The sequence below is a fragment of the Struthio camelus genome, chromosome 3 (assembly GCF_040807025.1).
Source record: "Struthio camelus isolate bStrCam1 chromosome 3, bStrCam1.hap1, whole genome shotgun sequence".
NCBI classification, from domain to species: Eukaryota; Metazoa; Chordata; class Aves; order Struthioniformes; family Struthionidae; genus Struthio; species Struthio camelus.
Window position 1 is genome coordinate 140144339 of NC_090944.1, and position 22228 is coordinate 140166566.

At 43.7% G+C, this 22228-nt stretch overlaps 1 protein-coding gene across 3 annotated transcripts in view; it reads left to right on the forward strand.

The window, feature by feature from the left end:
- COMMD1 (copper metabolism domain containing 1) overlaps nucleotides 1-22228 on the forward strand; it is an 81937-nt gene that overhangs the window by 47967 nt on the left and 11742 nt on the right. The window contains exon 3 of one of the 3 annotated variants that reach the window (XM_009686882.2): nucleotides 1821-1960. The exons of the other annotated variants lie outside the window; for them this stretch is intronic. Coding sequence (XP_009685177.2) covers nucleotides 1821-1960 — 140 coding nt within the window. The remainder of the gene's footprint in view (nucleotides 1-1820; nucleotides 1961-22228) is intronic. 3 annotated transcript variants of the gene reach the window in all.

The window sequence follows — 22228 nt, forward strand, 5'->3', positions numbered from 1 at the left end:
CCACTGGCAGGAAAGCCTGTGTGTATTCCCTTTCTGTTGCCGATTGCCCAGTCAGCCTTTTACCGAGGTGCTCAGAGAGAAGCTGTAGTGTTGAACTTAACTTTGCCTTCCAAAGAGCCAACAAATCTCTGTCGCTGTGATACATGTCTATTTGCACGACCAGAAGGTGGTAATGGAAGACAGGGGCTGCCCAGAGCTGAGCAGCCGAGTCCTGTAAGGATAAGCAGAGCGGCGGCTCCTTTGTACTGGCATCGGGAGAGGACAGAATTGCAGTTTGCTGATGGGAGAACTGGAAGTTGTTTTTTGAAGCTTCATTTTTGTTTCTCTTTATCCCATCATGCAGAAAGCTTTGTCTTTGTAGGGTTTCTGGAGAATGATTGAAAAGTGAAGTTAAATTCTTTCAGGACAAGTTCATTATATCTGACCTGGGTTGGGGAGGAAGTCTTTGGTGCTTATCTCTAAAGTATGCTTTCAGTGCAAGTTAAAGAAAAGCTACAAGCAACGAAGATGACAGTGCTACTTCTGTTGTTTGATATTGTGCCTTCTGTCACATGCACACGTGCTGTAATTTTATCATCGCTTTTGCACTTGAATAAGGTTAGTTTAACGTGCCATGTAAAACATTTACGAATTAACTGTGTAAAGTGATGTTGTTTGTGTGTGTGTGTGAAGGTGTTCAATTGTGGCACACGCTTGGTTTGCAAGGGTTGCTGGTACGCGTGCAAGCGCTTAAGAGGGAAGGTATGCGTGCGTCCCCGTGCACAAAGTCTAGGAGGGAGAATAAGCACTTTTCCCAGTTGTTGCAGTATTTGTGCAATTGGAGGTCAGATTAGGGAGTTTTTGGTCACCCAGCTCTTGTTTTCCTCTGCGTTCTTTATAGCAGGGAAAGAGATGTTTTGCTACAAAGTTAGATTTCAGTCCTGTTGGCTGTTTAGGTGTCTTGTGAAAAAGGAGTAGCGGTGAAGAATATCTCCTGAAAAAGTATTGGAACAATGTCTCTTCTGTTTTCAGTATTTAAATTTAGTGCTTTTTGGCTTTGCTACATGAAAAACATAGGCCTGATCTTTTAAACTTAGCTTGCCTTACAGTGACCTGAATAAATAAAGCATTCAGCTCCTTCATGTGGGAAGGATTGGGACGTCTATTGTTTTCTTGGCATTGAATCAGAGTCCTTGTTACAGTGCCTAATTATAAAGTCACATCTCCCAAGAAAGACGTTTTTGTTTGCTAAAGTGCAGAAGGCTAAAACCATTTCAAACAATGCCACTTTGCCAGCTGGGCAGGAGTTGGAGACACTTGGTTTTCAACATTTTTGCATTCAGGACTAGGACAATATCTGATGGGGGCAATTTTCAGCTCCTTCTTGCCAGGAAAAACTGAACTATCAAAATGCTGATACCTGGTGTGGTTTATAAAATTGGATCTTGAAAAACGTGTCTGAGCAGGGTGTATTTTCCGAGGGCGGGGGGGCTTGTTTTTCTAAGGCTCCCCTCTTTCTCAAAAACCTGGTGTCTATTTGCTACAATTAGTAGAGGCAGATTAAGGTTTCAGACTCTTCTTGAGGCTGCAGGGTTGCAGAAGGTGCAGTGAAATCTGCACAGCTGCTGGTTACATTATAATATACGTAAGGGCTGTGAATTGGAGCTTGGAGGTGCGGTTGTCCCTCCCGTTTCTTTAAGTGCAGATAACACCACTAAACCAAATAATACCAAATAATACCACATGTCCTGCCACAGCTTTGTCCAGTGCCACCACAGTCACCCTTCAGCAGCCCCATAATTGCATGCCACAGGGTTCCTTGATATCCCTGGTATATCCAGGTCACCCGAAAATCTTCGGAGGCGTTTGCTGACCTGCAGGCGGGCTCGGAGAGCGCGCAGCCCCTCGTGCCTGGTGTCAGGGCCTCGACACCCGGCGATATCCACGTCACGTTCCCAGCTTCCACTGCCCGGGGGGAAAGGTAAGCACAAATCTCTCACTGTTCATATAAAACATAATTAGTGTGGACTTTGTTTTCAGTGCAATTGTCTTGATAGTTGCGTGGCACAGCTTTTATTGGTAACTACTTGTTTGCTTTTTCCTCGTGAGGTTACTCATGCACTGATATGGCTCTTTGTTTGATGCGAAAGGAAGTTTATTGGTGAGACGCAGGGCATCGTCATCTTCTAAAGTCAACCTCAAACTAATCTGGCCAGAAGATCACGCCTCTTTATTTGGAAAACGCCTTTGACGGGACTGCCACCTCTGTCGTGCAGTGGTGCTTCTTCCTCTTTTTCTCCTGGGCTTAGGTGTATTTTATGCATTTTTTGCACCTCTGGTTGAAAATATTCAAAGACGCTTAGGTTATATGTCTTAAAGTATAAGTCTTAATGTTTCCATTATTGTCCTGTTTTAGTTGTTGTTAGCGTGGGGTATAAACAACAACAAAAGGAACCCGAGGCCAGATACGTTTTCTCCTGCTATGTCCAGTCTTTTGGGTTAAGAGCTTTGGGTTTTCAGATTGGTGTTGAGAAAGAAAAATTGCGGTGTTCAGACCTTCGTTATCCGGCTCCTTTACTTTTAAAGTGAATCCGAAAACACTCTGGGAAGGTTTACATCCCCTGATACGAAGTTAGTGGTGAGCGTTTAAAAAAAAAAGGACGAGGAATGATTTTTAACTCCCGGTAATTCTTTCACGTGCTGGACATATTGTGCAATGATGTTACTGCTCGAGAACTGTTGCTTTTCAGGTTAGTCTTGGGCTGGCCCAGGTCTGTGCGCTCAGCAGCGGCCCTTCCCTGCCCGTGTGTCCTGGCCCCATCCCTCCGGCAGAGCAGCACGTTGGCGGCCCAAAACACACGTGAAATACGTTCCTGAGGTGATAAGCTTCATTTTATAGAAGCGGTTTTGAATACATTTGGGACCCCTCAGTCATTTCTTAAATGTGTGGGGATTTTTTTATTTATTTGTTGTTTCCTGTGGCTCTCCTGCCACGATTTAGGATGTCCATTAATTGAGCTCTCCGAACATCTTCGTTCCCACTTGCAATCTTACATTTAGTAGTATGCTGCTGAGGGAGGTGAGCTTTATTTTCATTTACTCTCATTTCAGTGAGCAGTGTGGGAAGAGAACGGATCTGTGCTTGCCTCTTCTTGAAGAAGCCAAAAATGTCCAAGATCAAAGGCAAGAGACGTTGAATCGCACTGAAGTGCTTGCTAGAGTAGAGTGTTGCTCGCTTCATTGTGTGCTTTAAACACATGTATTGGAGTGAGCACGCCTTGCTGAAACTTGTTAACTCTTGGAGCGTGGGTCCCTCTAAGCTCCAAAGAATGAGAAAAGTGACACAAACCGCTAACGCAATGTAAGGGTATAAATAATAAAGAGAGGATACTCTTGTGAGCAGAGGAGTTGTAACTAAGCAATCTGTGCGTAGCTGGAGTCCAGCAAGAAGCTGTATTTTCTGAAATCATCGGCCTTGTGGAAACAAACAGATGAACAAAATTATAGCTAGGCATTTAGAAATTTGGGGTTTATCCGTTCTAAATGAAAGTATTTATTTCTAAGAATCCTTTTTTATCACTATTACTTTAGTGATAAGTCTTATGCAGAAATCTTTAGTGAGTACTATTTTTCGGGAAAGTTGAAATTCATTTCAAGTTCAGAAAAATATTTTCATATTTGGTGCTTATTGCATTATTAAGCTTTGCTGTAAAAATAATTGTTGTCTCTTCAAATGGTATTTAATTCTTACAATTGGCTATGGGCATCCCCTGTCTTTAAGGAGGGTGTAGCTGATGGTGGCCAGTATTTATCTAGCTCTCTTCCCCCTCCTCCTGTGAGCATTTAAATCATATGCAGATAGCCATGTACGCTTCGTTTGACATCATTTCTATTAAACGCATCTCTCCACTTCCCCTGTAATTCTTTATCTTCACACTTCGGTCATTCCCCGTGCTCTTTCTGGAGAGAGCTGATGACTTGTCCCTCACGGGTGGCGATAACGTGCATCTATGGCAGTATTTATAAGTGTAAAGGTGAGACCTTAGGTATCTGCTTTTACTGTGTTCTGTTTCTGACGATGTATGAGATGCTTTACGCTATGCAGTGCATTTTACTGTATGTATTTATGTTGATGTGTAATTGCCTGGCACAAGCAAAGTGCAAAGTGGAAATTACTAGCGAGTACGTTCTCAGGGTAAACATGCTAATTTAATAAGCGTCGTTCTTTAACTGCACAACAGCGTTCTTCTTCATTAGTGTGACTTCCAACGTAAGCAGTAATAGCTGGGCCAAAATAAGCAAGTCAGGAAGCTTGGAGGTGAAGACTTCGTTTTGTCAACAAAGGTGAAATTTTTGAAACATTGCAGCAGATGGACATAGTGGCTTGTAATTGCAAATCTGGGTTGATTTCCAGGATGGGGTAGTAGAGAAGCAGCAGGGAGGATACCAGTTTTGGGTGAGATGCCCAAGTCCGATAGTGAAATCAGGTCCATAGAAAAGACACCTATAGCAAATGTTTCTGTGAGGGTTTTACATGAGTAAAACATCAGGTTTCCTCAATATCCTGGTAGTGGAAGAGGAAACGTGGAATTTTAAGTGAGCTTTTAACAATATTTGGGAGAAACACAGGTTGGCATTCAAACAGGGATGTTTTAATGAAAAGCCTCATTGAAAGTCACAGTCGTCTTGTGTTTATTCAGCAATTTCACAGCAGTCCGTTACTTGCAATACTTGCCAATTTTGGTTCATTCTGGGGGTTATTCACAGTATCACTTGCAAGCTTCACGGGTGCTGTTGGTAATGCCTGTGCTTTGAGAAGAGTGTAAACAGCTGATAATCCCCAAACAGGAGCTGAGGGTGAACTTATGGAATTGTCCTCTGCCCTGTTGGCTATAACATGTGCTACATGTTAAGTTACTTGAAGAGCTAATTAACCATTTTCTGGCTTTCATTTCTGAAACCACATAGCCTCTGGGCTATTGCACCCCTCCAAGCTGGAACTCTGTTAGGAGCCACTAGGTTCTGCAGTTTTGAGGAAGATAAAACTGCTGGTTTTGTTTCCAGTTCCTCTGGCAGGCATAACATCTTAAGGATAACAAGGGGAATGATGCTTATTAAACTGGATAATTTGTTTTGGTCAAAACTCTCTAGAGGCAAACTATTTTTAGAGCTTATTATCTGAGGCACAAGTTAACTGAGGTGTTTTGAACCTCATTCAGATGGGAGTATGGATTGTTTTAGTAGCAAACGTGAACAACTTTGCTTTTTGTGCTTAGTTAACTCTGTCAGTGTTTTCATGGATCATAGCTGTGGGCAAGCTTCAAGATGCAGAGTTAAGGGAGGCTACAGAAACAAATGTATTCTGCCCCGAGGGAGCAAAATTGAAAGGGCTATGGAGATGTATTGTGCCTTTCTTTCACACTGATTACTCAAATTACCTTTACTTTTTATGTTAAGGCATGTCAATTGTTTTATATAATTTGCTAATGATATGACGGCTCATCTATGTTTAAGAACCCAACCTGGATGCAAAATCAGCCTTAATTAAATGTAATAAACCTTTTATCAGCAGATTCCGTAGACCACAATTTCCTAAGTTTTTAAGAACAAACATCTAGACAGGCTTCAATAAACAGAGTTCTACAAAAGAAATGCTGAAGCTCTCAGATGATACTAAGCTAATTTGCTGTGTACAGAAGGATGAAGAATTTGGCCTTGGTCGAGAAGGACCCAAGTTAGTACAATGCAGCCCAAGTGCTGTCACCAAATAAAGCTACAGGTTTCTCCTCTCTCTTGCTATGTTCTTCTTAACTAATATCCTGAGATCCCCAGCCATTACATTATTATGCATGAGTTTCTTATCATCATCTTTAAAGTTAGCACATTTAAAAATGTTTATTGTTATAATGATTAAGATATTTGGTAGAGCAAGACACTCTATGCTGTTGGATTTTCCTAGCTGTACAAATAATAAGTATACTGCTTTTGAAGAAGTAAGTACTGATGGGTACTTCAAGGCTTAGAAAAAACATGTTTTTGTAACTTAAAAAATATTGTTGGTGTTGATGAAACCTTCAAATGAGAGTAAAATGGCCCTGGAGCGAGTCACTTTTGACACCAGTGTAGGGTGCTGCACTGACATTTCATAACTCTACTAAAAGTATGCACAAATTAATCAAGATTCCTGAAAGTAATAGCATGTTTTTTGTCTCAGGTTTGGATTTGGTTTCCTTTTTTTTTTTTTTTATATCCCTTTTCATGAATCTGGAAACAGCACTCAGATTTGAGTTGTCATTTCAAAAGCATGCACGGGAAACTGAAAATCAGGAGAAATCCCTTTGTCAGACTGGAGGCTTTCTCCAGAAGTAGCTCCTTGGTGCTCGCGCGCACTTCAGATAACCTTTCTTCTTTTACCTATGTTTTAGCTTTTCTTTTTTGAACAGGGACTTAAATTTCCTACAGGCTTCCAGAGTCTCCCGGGAGAGTAGCTGGAGTTGTGGGTAGGGAGCGAGCCCAGCTGCTTTTAGTTTTGCCTGTTGCTTTTTCTTGCCATTAGTGACTAGCCGCTGCCTCCTGTGCAGAGAGCTTGGAAGAGCAGAATTACTTGCTTCTTCATTGCTTTGGACAGGAGTGGGGTGGGACCGTTTGCTGCCAAGACTTCCTTTTCTGAAGGCAGCAGTTCTCAGATGCAAATCTCCTCTGGGTACGTTGGATGATGTGGAAGTTCCCTGGGCCTTCCTCTTGGGTCTTTCACATCACCTTTAGCTTTCCTCAAGCTTTAAGAGAAACGAGATGCAAAGCCTGTCTTGCAGCTGTGAAAATTCCTCTGAGTCTGCGTGTAGCTCTGAGCTGCTGTTGTCAGCTTGCATTGACCCCTCTCTAAACCATGACTTTAAAAAGTCTAGTCTGTCTCATCTGAAAGAGGCAGGTGATTTGTGAGATTCCTCCCTGCTTCTTAAGAAACTTGTTTTTAATAAAGTAGCCCAGTGATATGGAGATGGATCTGGTTTTATAGGTATCATCATCAGTGGACAGTAAATACCGTATAAAATACCTGTAAAACTGACTCGGGAGGAAAACAAAAAAAGTGTCACCAAAGCATTTATGCAAACATTTGTTCATCACCAGTCCAAAATTCTTCTTCTCAGTGAACTTCATCTCGGCTTTCTGATCAGCCTATCTTAAACTTTGTCTTGTTTCTCTTACAAAAAGGGAAGTACCAGTAGCATTCCTGGAAACCAGATTATAGTTTGGTACAAGTTGCTCAGGATGAAATGCACTTTCAGTTCAGTTTCTTTTAAAGCTTATTTATGGCGTGTGATCTTATACACTGTTCTCACATTTAGTGTGTTAAGGGCTTTCTATTTAATATGATTCTAATACTATATCTAGAACTTTTGAAACAAGGGCTAGATAATCCATGACCGCAAAAGTAAGGGCATTAGAAATAAAATGGAAGAGTACTGACTCCTAAAGAATTGTGTAGTTTCTATTTTTAGAAACTCTAAAGGTGGTCGCTGGCCCTATGGACTGGCATTTCTGGAGTGGTTCAGGCATTAAAACAAAACAATCGTGCACTTCCTTGCTGCAGCAGTTCCTAAAGGATTGTTGTACTGAGATTATTGAGTTAGGACTGATGACTTTCTTCTGCAGTCCATATAAGTAGTGCAGAATATCAAATTCTGGTAATAAAATCAGTCCTTGGTTACATAGTTAAAATATACCTTCCTGGTTGAAAGCCCCGCAGTCTGTCACCTACATTATCGTAGCATGACTGGAACGCTTTATACGTGCCTTCTTGTTCATGCTTTTCCTGGGAGCTCAAGGCACGTGACTATGCAATTTTAAGCACTTGTTAGGCTCATCAAGAGGACACTTCAGAAAAGCAGATAAGGAAAATATTCAACAGACTAATTCCGGTACTACTGCCTTGTGGGTCTGTCTCATGCAATAAGGGTTTACAGCATTTTGACAGTCTTTTCTCTGAAAGCATCATAAAGGTGGAGTCCTCCTCTCCCCAACCAGGAGGGGTGTTTTATCATACAGGATGAACCAAACTACTGAAACGTCTAGTCATGTTTCAGGCTTTTTCTGAGGGAGGCTATTTCAGAACAAATGACTTAACGCTCAAGTGACAAACCTTCAAAACCAGGCTGAAGTCAGCAAGAGTATTTTCAAGATCAGAAACTTTGTTCAAAGATTGCTTCAAATCTTGTTTTTTCCATCTCAGCTTGTATCATGCTTCATGGAAATTGAGTCTCAGGTGGCTCGTTCAGCAGTCCTGTGACGTCTGCTTGTTCGCTAAAAGAAAGAGGAAGAAAATACACCGTGGTTTTAGTTTCTTCAGGGAGAAGTCTTTCATACATGATTGAGATCTGTAGTGCCTGGCGTGAATGGTGTGACAGGAGCGGTAAGGGTTGTGGGGGGGGGTTCGTCCCTCCCATCAAGAGCTATTTCCTCATTTGTTTCACAGAGCGCTGCCCCGTTCCGTGTCACCTATCCAAACACAAAGTGAAAGTCAGCAAAAGCACCAGAAAAAAAATCGTTTCTTCTGCGGACCAACTTGGTAGTTGGCAAATTGCTATAGCGGAGCTTAGTACTGATTGGCAAAGTTGCCTTTCTCCCAAAATGCAAACTGTGCTGTCCTTCATTGACTGTGGTTGAGCTGCTAGACTTGTTAGCTCTTAGGATGGACCACTGTTCCTCTGCTCTGTGACCTTTGCTTATTTTTTTTACCCCCCCCCCCACAACCTTTTTCCCACTATTGTTATCTTTCTGATACACCTGTTCATCCTCCCCTCTTCATACAAAAGCCCATTAATCATTAACGCTCTTTCATGTGGCTGAGAAAGCGCCTTTTCAAAGCTTCTTTTAGCTCAAATATTTATATTAACCAGCAGGTCCACTAGTAGCTATATGACTGCTTTTTGAATGCTGCTTTTATTAAATGACCTATTTTTGCCTGTGAGAGGTATTAGTCTGCCATTACGCATTTTCTGGGGACGCTCAACCCATAGATGATGGACCAAAAAAATAAACAGCAGTGTTAGAGACCGAAGTGACATGATCTCGAAATGAGCATAGCACATGGCCTATATTAGGCTACCTCGAGGAAATGGAGACACTAATATCCTAACTCAATTTCGTTTAATATTGTCTGTTGAGATGGTAGCCATAGCGTAGGATCATCTTTTTTGACTTGCGAGACCGAAAGCATTTTGCTGGAGCTGCTGGACCTTATAGAGGTTTCGCGTGTAGGTTGCTCTAAAAGCCTATATGAAGAGAAATTCATAGGACTGAGGACACAAGATGGAGACCAGGGAGACGCATTTCTTGTCTGCAGCCTGGAGACTGCGGGAAGAGGAAGGAGGACGTAAACCCACAGATTGCAGGTGCAGGCTGTGGTAAGACTGACAAAAGGAAGGGTGAGAAAGATAAATGTGAATCAAAGGTTTAAGCTGATGAGCCGCTCAAGTGGAGATGGCAGGAGCAGACTGAGGTGTGGCAATGTATCAAGCGAGACAGAGCAGCAGAAAATGAACGCCCGGGCCAATAATTGCTCTCGTCCTTCATTTCGCCTTTTCCCTGCTGTTTTTATGACCTGAAGTGATAGATTTAATCCTCTGCCAGCTACTTATGCTTTCATTATGGTGCCGTCTGAATTGCAAAACAAAGGGTGATGTTTAAATCAACAGAAAGACCGGCAAGAAGCTCTTCTAATGCTTCATGATACATTTATAACGCCTGTGTGCTTTTAACACTGGAATTAGAGCTATTGCTCACCGTTAGAAAATACCAGCAATCGTGCACTCAGGACACTTGAGCACCCCAGCGTAAAGATAATGATCAAGGTTGATGTTTCAAATATGATTTGAATGTAACGTTGATCTTTTTTGCACTGAGGCCAGTCTTTTTAAGCAAATACTCTTTTCTGAAGAAGTGACGTGAAACTCAGCTTTATGGAAGATTCTTCTTTTCTCACTTGTGTGATTGAAAATTGCATTTCCTGCTGTCATGAAGAGAGTCCCCAAATGTCTGCTTTGAGTCATACAAAGACAGCAATATCGGAGAGAGAATCTATGACAGAAGGAAAAAGTAGGTCACAGACTAAGCCCAAGAGTTGACAAAAAGAAAGGCATGTTTGGGGAATAACGTCCTTTATGCTCCACAGTCCAGATTCCCCAGCCCCCCTTTTAGGAAGAAAACAACACTTTTCTTTCCATGAACAAAATCCAGACCTGCGTGATGAGTAATTGTGCTTGATGCTTGCTGTGCGTTTTGGAGCCATCAACTGATGTTTTAATACAAACGTATTTCCATGTCTGCAGTGAGCTCTCTCTGTATGGCAGGATGGTTTTCGGGTCAAAGAGGGGGTGATGATGTAACTGAAACTCCAAACGTATGGTGGGCTTGGGGATTATGTTTTGTTTGCTAGAGAAACAGTCTTGGTTTTACCCTTTGTGGCTGAAAACTAAGAGGACAATGATCACTGCTTTTACCCAAGGCACAAAAAAATTAGTAAAGCTGCTTTTCTGGCCATTTTACTTAATAGCAATAAATCTCGCCGAGCAGAATGCTTTTGTCCTTACAGGTGCTGCAGTTCTGAGGCACGAGGACTTTGGACGAAGCTCCAGGTGCTTAAGACCCAGGTAGCAGGGTCTTTTTGCTCCTGCGGTAGTTACATTTTAGTGGGCAGATAGGTAGCAATTAGAGCATTAAATACTGGCTCCTTATATGGTCAGGCAAATGGGTTGTAGCTACGGAAAAGTGTGGTGATTCATTATTTAAAGACAAGAAGTGGCTTCAGTTCTGTTTCTGGTAATACACCATCTTCTAAATGGGTTGTGCTGGAAAAGTCTGATCCCAGTGTTAAACACGAGGTTTTTAAATTAGAACTTTTTTTCCTTGGTTCTCCGTTATGAGTATTCCTCTTGGGCTGTTATTTTTAGATGCTTAAGACTCTCTCCTTTTCTCTCTCTCTCTCTCTCTCTCTCTCTTTTTTTTTTAATAGAAGTGTGGAGCTTGGAGTTTATTGCAGTTAGCTCAGTAAATAAGAATCATTTTTCAGTGTTTGTATCCCTCCCTCCTCCCCATCCAGAGCTCCTGAAGGGGATCTATTTTTCATTGTCCTGTACTGACAGAAATATACTGAGTTATTATATCCATTACAAAGGGTAAGGGGATGGTCCAGATGGCCCTTTTTGTCTTTATCTTAGTCTTAAATGGTTCCAAGAACGGTATCCAGTTCCTGGTAACTCTAAAGCTTCATTTTTAGTGTTGGCTAGTTGTTTTCTTGACACGATAAGTAATGCTGACTTCAGAAGCTACAGTCTTCTGGCTCCCAGATCATTATTGACTCACCATAACTTTAGCAAAAGTTAAAAATAAGCTTCACTACAATTTTTACACGTCCAGGTCACTTTGCTGTCAAAGAATATATGTCTTACTGTAGGAATAAGTGGAGATGTAGGATTTGTTTATAACTTGCTATTAATGCCCATTTTGAGACACAGAGTGTTATGAGGAAGCCAAGGCAACCAAAAATAAGCAAGAAAAAAGCAGCTGCACTGGAGGACGGGTCCAGATGGATAGTGTTGCCTGTGCTTTTTTAAATCTGTATCAGTGCTGAAGCAGCCTGGGCAGGTTACCCAGGCAAACCGGCATCGTGCCCTATCCAAGGGAGTGCGGTCTGACCCTTCTGCTCTAGTCTCGCAAAAGCCCTAAGCTTCCTGGGGAGCTCTTCTTCCTTCTACGTAAAACTTGCAAGTGGCTTTCTTCTAACGCACGCTTTGTTGGTTTGGGCTTCTTTCTTTTCCCTCCATACGCTGAGAAAGCTCTTTGGATCCTTAGGCTTAACCATTCAGTCTGTTTTAACTTGGCCGATGAAAAAAGCACGGATAGCGACCCTGGTGCCTCTTATTTCTCTACTGGAAGCGCTGAACTGCGTTTACAAGTAGAGCTGTATTTCGTAGTGTAGTGGGCACGTCAAAATAAGTCCCATGTCAGGAAGACTTTGGCTTTCTTGGCAGTAGGAATGCGTTGGAGATCTCATCGCACCCGTTCCTCAGCAGCAGCGCTGGAGGACGGTCAAGGGAACAGCACTGGGGCCAGGAAACGGGAGCGAAGAGGAAGTGCGGCTTGGGCCCTACTGAAGTGTTTCTCTTGACTCTGTGTATGTTCTTCTGGAGCCCCTGAGTTGATTGGTGTGTTGGCATTGTGTTTACAGTGATATGATTAAAATAGAAAAAGCTTAGATAGTCATTAGTTTCTTGTCCTCTTGTGGTACTTGCTTCCTCTAGGTGTGATTTGAGCAGCGGTGCTGGTGCTTTATGCGTTGTGGCCCTGGCATTCTGTCTAAAACTGATTTTTCCCCCCCCCCCTTTTTTCCCCTCTGTATACAATCATAGCAGTTTGTTTGTTTTATGTCCACACTAGTTGCAGTTTAGGTCAAAAACTGTTGTGGTCAGGACCTCTGAGGTCTGTCTCATCTTATGAATTAAAATTATATTTTGTATTTCATAACGTTTCCTGCATACGTCTTACTCTCGACCAGTTCTTCAGCTCCACCCTTTGAAAGTATGGGAGCCATTTTGCAATGTGTTGCACTCTCCTCTCTGCTGCCAGTCACTGGCAGTTTTTATGCAAAATACCTTCCAAGAACTGAACCAAACAGTAGAATAACTGCAGTTGAGATGATAGAAAGGCCAGTGTGCTCTTATAGAAGTGCAGCATAGCAACAAGGACTCTCATAATTTTATTTCCACCATGTTACGTGGCTTATCCTGTTATAATGGAGGAGGGGATAACTCTTTAAAGCCAAGGATAGCTTTCCTTCATGCCAGCTAACTGTAGAAACATGTCTCTGGGAGAGACGGAGTCACAGCTCCCTCAATCCCAGGCAACAGCAGGAGCGGTTGTATATATCAAGACAGCCGAATCTATATTCCCGCCTAAGAGAAACTTGAAGACAGCTGCTGAATGGTTTTTGCGCTCTTTCTTCCCTCCATCACTTGCAACGCGCTGTGAAATCGTGTTTGAAAGAACAGAGTTGGGGTCATAAGAGAAACTCAGTGAGGTTTAAAAAAAAAAAAAGTCAAGTCTAAACTTGTCAGCTACTATTTTAGCGTTGCCTAAGATTGGGCCGTGTGCTAAAAATCTACCTCAACCCATTTGAGGTAGCATGGACTGGGATAGCATGTCAGAAGAGGTTCTTTCTGAAAACGTTTCTGGGACGTTTTTCAGGTGAGATGCTTTGTCCCGTTGTCGGCATGCGTCAGGGACGCGCTGCTTTGGTTTCTTTGTATGGCCGACGGGCTTTGCTAGAGGTTTTAGCGCGAGTCACTTTTTCTTTTCTCTGACCATATGGGAAGGAATTTGCCTTTGCGGGTTTAGCAGTGCCTCTTACCCATCCAAGCAGCGAAGTCAGGTACGGTTCAAAGCTCTCGTTCTGCTCCCTGTCCTCCGTCAGCCCTTGGTGGGGAGCCGGCAGGAGCGAGGACCAGGTTACTCGAGTAACGCGGCACGCCGGACGCTAATTGCGTTTGATGGCCTTTCCCAGTCCGTTGCAACAACAGCAAAACCAGCAGAAACCTATTGGGGCCACCAAAACCGTTTGAAATGGGAAGTTGAGGCCCGTAATGTCAAGATAAGATATCTTAACAAAGAGCCACGATTAAATGCTGATGAAGAGAAACATGCAAGAGTAGCGCAAACCGATGCAATGGTAATGCTGAGCTCTAATCGGGAACTCGTTTATTGGAGAACTAGTTGAAGGAGGGGGAAAAATGTCATCTTCGCTCCCTATTTATTTTAAGAGCTCACTATAGCAAGAACACCATAATTGAGGCTGATATTTTAGAAAATTTCAGTTTAGAAGAAATTCTCTTTACATGTCCTTAACTTGTTTCAAAAACTGTTAATGAGGCCTGAGGGGAAAAAGGCAGCTCCAAATGTACAGCTACTTCCCAGCCTACTTTATCCCAGGATAATCCCTTTATCCAAGGAAATTAAAACCCATTTTATAATGGGTGTCACGTCTCCAAGTCTGCATTGGAGCAGGATCAGTGCGATAAGCCCAGCATGCCGCCATGTACATTTTTCTTAAAACTTTTCAGCTATTTACCAAATTTGGCTTTAAATTTATGAGTGAATGTAATCCTCCTGGAAAAGAAACACTGCTTTTGGCTTTGTGTCAAGCATAATGCAGGCAAGCTCGCTCCCGAACGCGTCACGCGACGGTGCCGGTGGCCCGCTCCCGCTCTGCAGCGCTGCTGATGCGCAGTCCCACCTTCCTCCCAAAAACGCTCCGGCAGGCGCCCGCGCGTTAAGCGCTGTGGTTTTGCGGCAGAGGCAAACATCAGCTAGCGGGAGCTGAACCCGGCATTGCTAATTGATACAGCCACGATAAGTCTTCAGCTCTGCAGAGGGGCAGGCGCAGTGATGCCCGTGAGAAGAAATCATCTGAAATTTTGTACAACCCGGCCGAGTTGTGGGTGAGCCGTGCTGGCTTGCAAGGGAAGGAAGGGGGAGGCACGGGCATCAGTGTTGGACGGTCAGTGAAAATCCCCGTTCAGCAGCGTCCGGCAGACAGATAAAAGCAAGCCTCGTGTTAGTAAGCTTAAAGAATGGGAGGAAATAAACCTGAGAATGTAATTATTGACTGCTGCTGCACCTCTGGGGTGAGCTGGGGTTGTCCGACCTCAGAGGGAGATGTAACAGCCCTGGGATTACCGGGGTGAGCAGAGCCATGGGAAAACACCCAGGCAGGGATGGGAGGCAGACGTTTTCTGTCCTCTTCACCAGCTTTACTTTAGGTCCTTTTTTGCTCCCCCCCTGTGCCACCCCACAACGTGGTCCAGATCTTTCCATGCTCTCTCTGCTGCCTCCCAGCCCCACGGACGTGTTTCTGTTCCTCCAGCGCACAGCCGGTCTGCAAAATTCCTGGCTGGTTTGTATCTTTGGGTCAAGAGTGTAGCAGGAGGATTACCTATCAGTATGAACCTGTAGGTCTGCAAGGACTGCAAAGGTTTAATCCTTCCAAGTTTGACAGGGGAAGAAGCGCGTGCGTGGACGTGCCGTGATGTTACGGGCCAGCGCGAGGTGCTTTCTGGGGGCGAGTCCAGCTTGTTAGGCCAGTCTCCCAGAAAGTCCCGTCCGCTCAGAGGACTCGCCCTCGCAGGGAGCACCGTCGTTTGTCACCTGGCGCTAGCTGGGGCCGCAGCCCTGCAGGTGAGGTGAAGCAGTTTCCCTGGGAGGACGCGTTTCGTCTGAGCCCGGGAACGCCGAGGTGAGGAAACACGTCCTATTTCCCACGGTCCTCGCGCAGCAGCAGTGACCTTATATCTGTCAAGGGGAACCAGTTACAAATCACAGATTTTGTTGATGCGGGAGAACGAGCCAGAAGTAATGTAACACGTTTCCTGCCAAGGAGAAATGTGTACACCAGCGTCGCTTCTATCAAATGCTGATGTCAAACCCGGGGATGCAGCCTGAAAATGTGAGGTTGCTGGTGTGGAGAAAAAAAAAAGAGAGACTTGTCTGCTTCAAAGAGGCAAAAAGCTAAATGAGTCATTCACATCATCTCCCGTTTTCTTTTGGAGAATTGCTTAAGTTCTTTTCTATTTCATGGCCTTCTCCTTCTCTTTTTCACAGTGAGAAAAGAAAGAAATTGCCAATTGAATATCTGGCGTGGAAGAGCTGTAGCCTTTCTTTGAGCAAGAGGATCTTCACTTCTCGCATGCTTCTTTTTATATTCAGTTTTCATAGGCCGAGTCGGTCACTTCCTAATTGTTAAGTGACTGCTCTGCAGCTCTGGTATGGAAATGATTTTTACTTCAGCACCGCTTGTCCTTGAATGCAGAATGAGAGGTCAACCAAAATTAGATAAGTTTCCTTTGAATTTTTTCTCCTTCTAAAAAAAGAGGCGGTTCAACATGATGGCTGTCAAGACGACTATGAAGCGCTGTGTATTAAAACACTCTTCATGGCAAGGCTGCTTTTAGGAGCGTGTTGAGAAACGGTGTCCTGATCAGGCCTGCTTAGGCTTTTAAACAGATGAGTCAACGTGTGATGCGGTGGCTGTAATGCAGATTTCTCATGTCACCCCTGCCTTTATTCATGTCTAGGGTGAATTTTGAAATTGCGGCTTTAATAAAACAAAGTTGTAATATTAACTCGGGCAAAGAGAGCTGTGTGGGCAGAGCCTGAGGCCGCTTGACTCCAGTGGGATGCTGCGCAGGCAGAAGCGTCCTCCCACGCTGAGCTCTTCGCAGGATTTGTTCTCTAGCGTCAGCTTTCACTGGGGGCCTTCGCTTTTCTCCTTATACAAGGAAAGTGGTTGGAAAAAGCAAACATATTATGCAGCGAACATCACCAAGCACGTATGCTGTGTTCTTTTTCTTTAAAAAAAAAAATAATAAAAAAAAAACCCAACACGCAGTGCAAACCTGTAGCTTCTTCATTTTTTCAGCGGAGAGATATATTCCTTTTGTTATCGCCGTGACTGCACGTAATGCTGATATTTCAGGGAATTTGATCCAAAGGTCGATGAAGTCAGTGCCGAGATTTGCCCTGTCTGTAGTGGGCTTTGGACTGCGCTCAGGCGGAGCTGCTATCTTGCTGATAATTCCCTGTGCAATGTCTGTCCTGCTGCTCCGGCGTCAGCGTTGGAGGGGCTGCAAAACAGCTTGGACTGTCAATACGTGACTGCTTTCCTTTTACACCGAAGTTTCTCGTGGCTAACCGAAAGAGAGCGGTTTGCATACGAAAAGAAATTTGAAAAAAAAACGTTGAGTAATTATCAAAAACGAAATGAAAAACTTCCCAACTTTTGCTTTTTTCCCCCCTTGTAAGTTCACATATTCTAATTATTAAAGATATATATTTAGTTTCTGTGGTCCCGCTGAGAATATGTGTTTGCAGTAGCAATGTAACTCTGAGTACTCCCTTTGTCCATATGAATTCTGTTTTCAGATCATTAGCAAAGTTATAGATAAATGCCTTAAGAAGAACAAAAAAAAAAGGAGGGGGGGGGTTCTGTCTTGGCCGGACCATACTGTCTTGATACATATTTTAAGAAGGATCGTAGAAAACCCAGCTGAACGCATGCTGAGCTGCAAGTGAATTTTCAAGCTTTTGCTGCGCTATTTTCAGGATATTTTCTAGATGGGCACGGTCGGTGCGTTATTCTGCATTCGCGTAACTCACCAGTGCGTGCCCGTGGCAGGGGCTGGCGTTCCTGGACCGGCGACGTTACGCTGCCGCTCCCCTCTAGCATAAACCGATGCCTGCCGTCGCTGCGAATAAACAGCTACCCTTGCAAAGTTACTTTCTTTATGGCAAAATGCCGTTTTGTGGGTGCAGCCGTGCGTGCTTTAGCCGGGTCAGAGCTTAGTCACTTAGCTGCGGATGGGGCTTTTGGAGGGCATTGCCTCTTGCTATTCGGAGAAGCAAGCCGAGAAAGGATTTGCATGGGCTGTGTTACCCACCCACGTGCGAAATTTCCCGCAACCAAAACGAGCACCTTAGTACTTTTTGTTTGAGCTGTGCATTTTTAAATACGGCAGCCACGTACTCTTTTCTTCCCGCATCTGCTCTTCTTTTGCCCTCCATCCAGGTGCCTTTTAGACCGCAGGGTGAGTGTGGACAGTCCTGGAAGGAGCAGAAGAGAAGGATTTAAACATACCCTTTTCTAAAGCATTGATTCAGCCTTTTTGCTCTTCAGTCACTTCTTTGACTGAACCAATGATCGTCTTTAAACGAAGACAGAATGAAGTCTAAAAGCCAGGATCTTCTAGCCGTTAACGTCAACAGGAGCCAGCACTGCCTGAGGCCGTGGAAAATAAGGCCACTTCTTTAACTGTCTTACGGTATTAATTTCCACTCAGCTTTTACATTCAGTGTAATACTTTAAGGCAGGACATTAATAAGAACTTGAATGCTTTATATAACAGGAAAACTAAATCATTGAAGAGCTCTGAGGGAGCAAGCGATCCATTTGGGGGATGCTAAGCAAGTTATTAGCTATGCAAACTAGTAGTGGTCTCAGCCCGGCTGCGCCAGGGTCCTAAATCACATGGCTGCTTAAAGGCCAGGTATACTTTACTCTGGTTATTACTATTTTCTCTGACTATGTGATTATTTATTTTTAAGTGCAGCATATTTAAGCTATGTGTGTATAGTTGGTGTAAAAGTAATTCTTACGACTACAGCTCATTCCTGTTTTCCTACCAGTAAATGTAGCAGTAACTGAGAGAAATATGGTTGGCGCCAGTTTGATTAAATAAACAGATAACTTAAAATTGGAGAAATTTTCTTATGTAGGTAAGAGTTAACTAAATGCGCAGTTAAAAAACCCCGGTCTTGGTAGTACCCTATAACAAAACTGCGCCCCAGTTGCATGGAAGATTTGATGTTATAATACGATGCCTTCTGGTATGTTTAAGGAAATGGTAGATAGTATCACAAAGTAATTGAAATTTGATTCTGAAAAGGTAAGTCGACCGCAGTGCTGAACGCTTCCCCTGTTAGATAACAGGGAGGTTAAAACGTCACGAATATGAATTTCAGTTCTGATGAACGTTCTCACTAGAGAAGCTGAGTTGAGGGTAATGGGGGAAGCTCCTTCCGGCAGGGCTCTCTTCTTCTCAGGCTGATTCCACGCTCTGTGGCTGCCGTTCAGTGCTACAGGACTGAAAAACAGAGAATAACCGAGGTGTTTGGAGATAAAACACGCGTAGGGAAAGCTGTAGATTGATCTGGGAGCAGGCTGAGAAAACAAATAAGCAAAACATGGCCCGCAAAAACCACTGCAGCTGTCCAACAAGCTAGAAATAAAGGAATATAGATCAGCACAGGAAGACGAGAGTCATAAAGGAGGAAGGACATTTACCCCTTAAGGTCCTGCATCTCGCCACAGGGGACTTTGAGAGGAAAGTACGTAACCTTGCGGTGGCTGCAGTGAGAGACTCTTCATTAGCTACGAGCTGATGCAGCAGCACTCAAATAAAACGATGATGGAGCTTTCTCCGGTACCCTTGTCAGCTCTGGCGCGGAAAGGCCACGAGAGGTGAAGGAGCCAAGATGAGCCGGAAAAAATGGGACTGAGAAGTAAAACAAGAACCTGATACCACGCCGGAAAATACCGCGTATTTCGGTAGTTTTTGAATACATGCATTGATTCAAATCATGCAGTGATACCGAGGTAGTTCAGCAAGGCTTTTTTTAATGCTGTCCTTATAGGCTTCTCTGCGCAAGTTGAGCGCAGCTTACAGGTATTTCTGTATTTATTTTTCTTTTAAAACAGCTTAAATCCTGTGAGATATCTGTAGGCGTGTGCCCGTGCGTTCAGATGGAGAAAGAAAGACGAATGCACATTTTAAACAGAATATCCGAGTCTCCATTTTCCCAAAGATTTCATCAGGCTTAGGATCAGAGTCTCGTGACGGACGCTGGAATTGCATAGGATCCCCAAAAGCTTTCCTCTAAAGGAGGAAACATAACGTGACCTGACAAGAATTTCTGTTCCAATGCACGCGTTTGGGATGCCCGGGGGCTGGCACCCCTGGTCCTTACAGAATTAATGCCCTTCCACGTAAAACTTGTCACGTACCAGCTCCCAGATGGGGGTTAGACTAGCGATGCTCAGTCCTTTCCAGGAGTTGACCGCAAAATTCGGCTGCGGTCTTGCTCAAAGGCAGTGTTGCAATGAGGAAGCCGTGCTGCTGGCGATGAGCAGAGTGGAAGAAGGGAAGGGTACAGAAAAACATTAGCTTAAATTTCAGCCCCAAATAGCGGACCTGTTTTCTTTTTTTCTTTTTCCAAGATAGCGTCTGAAGGCTACGTGGCACATTTCTCTCCCTTCTTCCTGAGTAAGAGTCTGCCTGGTAGAGTCTTTTTTTCTACTCCACAAGTTCCCTAACTCCCTAGCTCAGTATTGCCTCCTCTTTATTGCTTTCAGGAGGAAACAGTAGGACAGGGGAAGAGCAGGGCTTTCTCCCTAACAGGCCTATGAGGTGACCAGTCCTCTGCAGCTCATCCTTGCGGATGTCTTTTCAGCTTGCTTAATGGAAAGGAAAAGGAGTTTGGGCAGAGAATAGTTAGAAGATAAATGTGGTTCTTAGTTGGTGATTTTGGTTTTATTTTTTCCCTGTTTATTTGCATGTTCTTCTATGTACCAGCTGGGCTAGAGACCCTAGCAGAACTGTATACTGGAGTTACCAAGAAAGTTATCAGCTGCTTAAGCAAGTGACGCCATTTATTTTTCATGCTGTTACACCTATTCACCTCAAAAGCTGATCAAGCAGTAGGAGAAAAATACCTCTGTTAAAGATTAAACATTCCACTCATTGTGTTAGGGCTTGAAAGGACTCTTGAATTCAAACGCGCTTTCAACGATACTTGCATTCAAGAACAACTGCTAAACCCTCTTGGTGCACTTTCTGTGCAAAACCAGTGTTTGCAGGGGCAGAGAGGAGTTGTGGGGGCTGTTTTCACATTTTTGTCTTTTTAATCAATTTAGATACAGAAATGCCTCACTTTCCCATGCCACTCGTGCACCAGGAGTTAGACCATCATGCTTCTTGTTCTCTTGCCACAACTCCAGTCTTATCTAAAGAAGCACAGGCGGCAGTGGTAGCAGTGCCCTTGGTTATGATTACCCACCCCTATAGTTAGTGGTCTCGGGCTTTGACGGGCTTCCGTGCTCCTAATTTGCCTGCCAGGCTGAAGTCTAGTGAAACATGTCCCTGAAATGGTTTGTCTATTTTCATGACCGAGATTATGAGGAAAAAACGTTCTGCCTCCTTTTTCTTAAATATGTTTCCGTGCAGGAAGTACTAGTGGCATCATACTTCCTGAGGGAGGAAAGCTTAGAAATAGTGATGTACAGCAAGGACAAGGATGTGCCTCTTTGTGCCCTGTTTTAAAAAAAAAAAAAAAAAAAAAAAAAGCCTAAATCTTAAACAAGCTAGGAGCCTCTGAAAATCTTATTTGTGCATTCTTGATGGAGATTTTGTTTGGCAGCTCGCTTTCTGGAGGATTTGCCCTGAACTGAGCGTGTTCCTGAGTGGAAACGTCACCTCCGAAGAGGGCTTTCCCTCGCCTGGGAAGGGTATCGCCGCCGGGTGCTGGAGCTACCGAGTTTTGGGTTGGGCTGGTGAGCAGGTTCCCCGTGGTATGGCACAGGGGATTGCCAGAAGGTAAAAGACAGCCTCATGCACGCACTGAAATGCTCTCTCCTACCCGATTTCAGTCCACAAAGCTCATGTGTGAGGCTTGGTGAAATTTGGCTACAACTGAGAATTTCAAAATCATTTTCCAGCCAGATGTTCCCTCTTTTCTGGGTGCCTGAGGCAGAAGTGGGTAAATCTCCAAACAGGCTGGATGCTTAGGAGTGAAGTTTGTTGGAGCTGTGCCGAAAAGCTGTCGTGCGCTATTAAAAACACTATGTTTTTTGTAGAATCAGGGAGTAGATGTCTCAAACTGTGGATGCACCTGACAGTTGTGGTTTCAGCACCTCTTTGCTTCTGTCTACCAAGAAATGAAATGAAACCATGACATCTTCTAGCCTCATAAAAAGATTACCAAGGTAAAATTACTAATATATTTGAAACACTTGGACAAAACGCTGAGGCCACTGCCAAACTGTTCATAAGAAACCCAATTTATAGTCAGCACATGCAGTGAAGAAGGAGCAGGGCTGCAGCTTTCCGAGCATGGGGACATTTGACTTTGCAACCTTAACGTTGCTTTTCGGTATTGGCACTTGCGACTGAGGAAAATCAGCCAAGCCACTTACAAGCGATTCCTATAAATGCGTTTTAATCACTCCACACTGATCAATCTGGTTGACTCTAGAGTTGGAGAAATTCTTGGGTATTCTCCATGCAAGTCAGTTTTATAATCAGTTACTTGTGCGGGAAGACTGGAACTTTGAATCAGTCACAGATGGGAGGCCAAAACACTATGCGTATTGCATACATTAAAACATAAAACGCTCTTCAGCAAGGGGGTGCTGTAAAGGGCGTTCCAGTCTTTAACCTCCCCTGAAGACTGATGACCTCGGCAGATTTGGGAGGGCATTTTATGCAGTAACTATGTCGACTCTTTGAACATATTGTAAAATAGTCCTGGCGGAACCAGGCAAGCAAGCTTAACAAGTACCATTCAAACAGATATGCACGCATAAAAAGTTACAGGTATAATCTTGCAAAGAGTCATCGGTAGATGAGAATTGCTTTTTGTCAACACG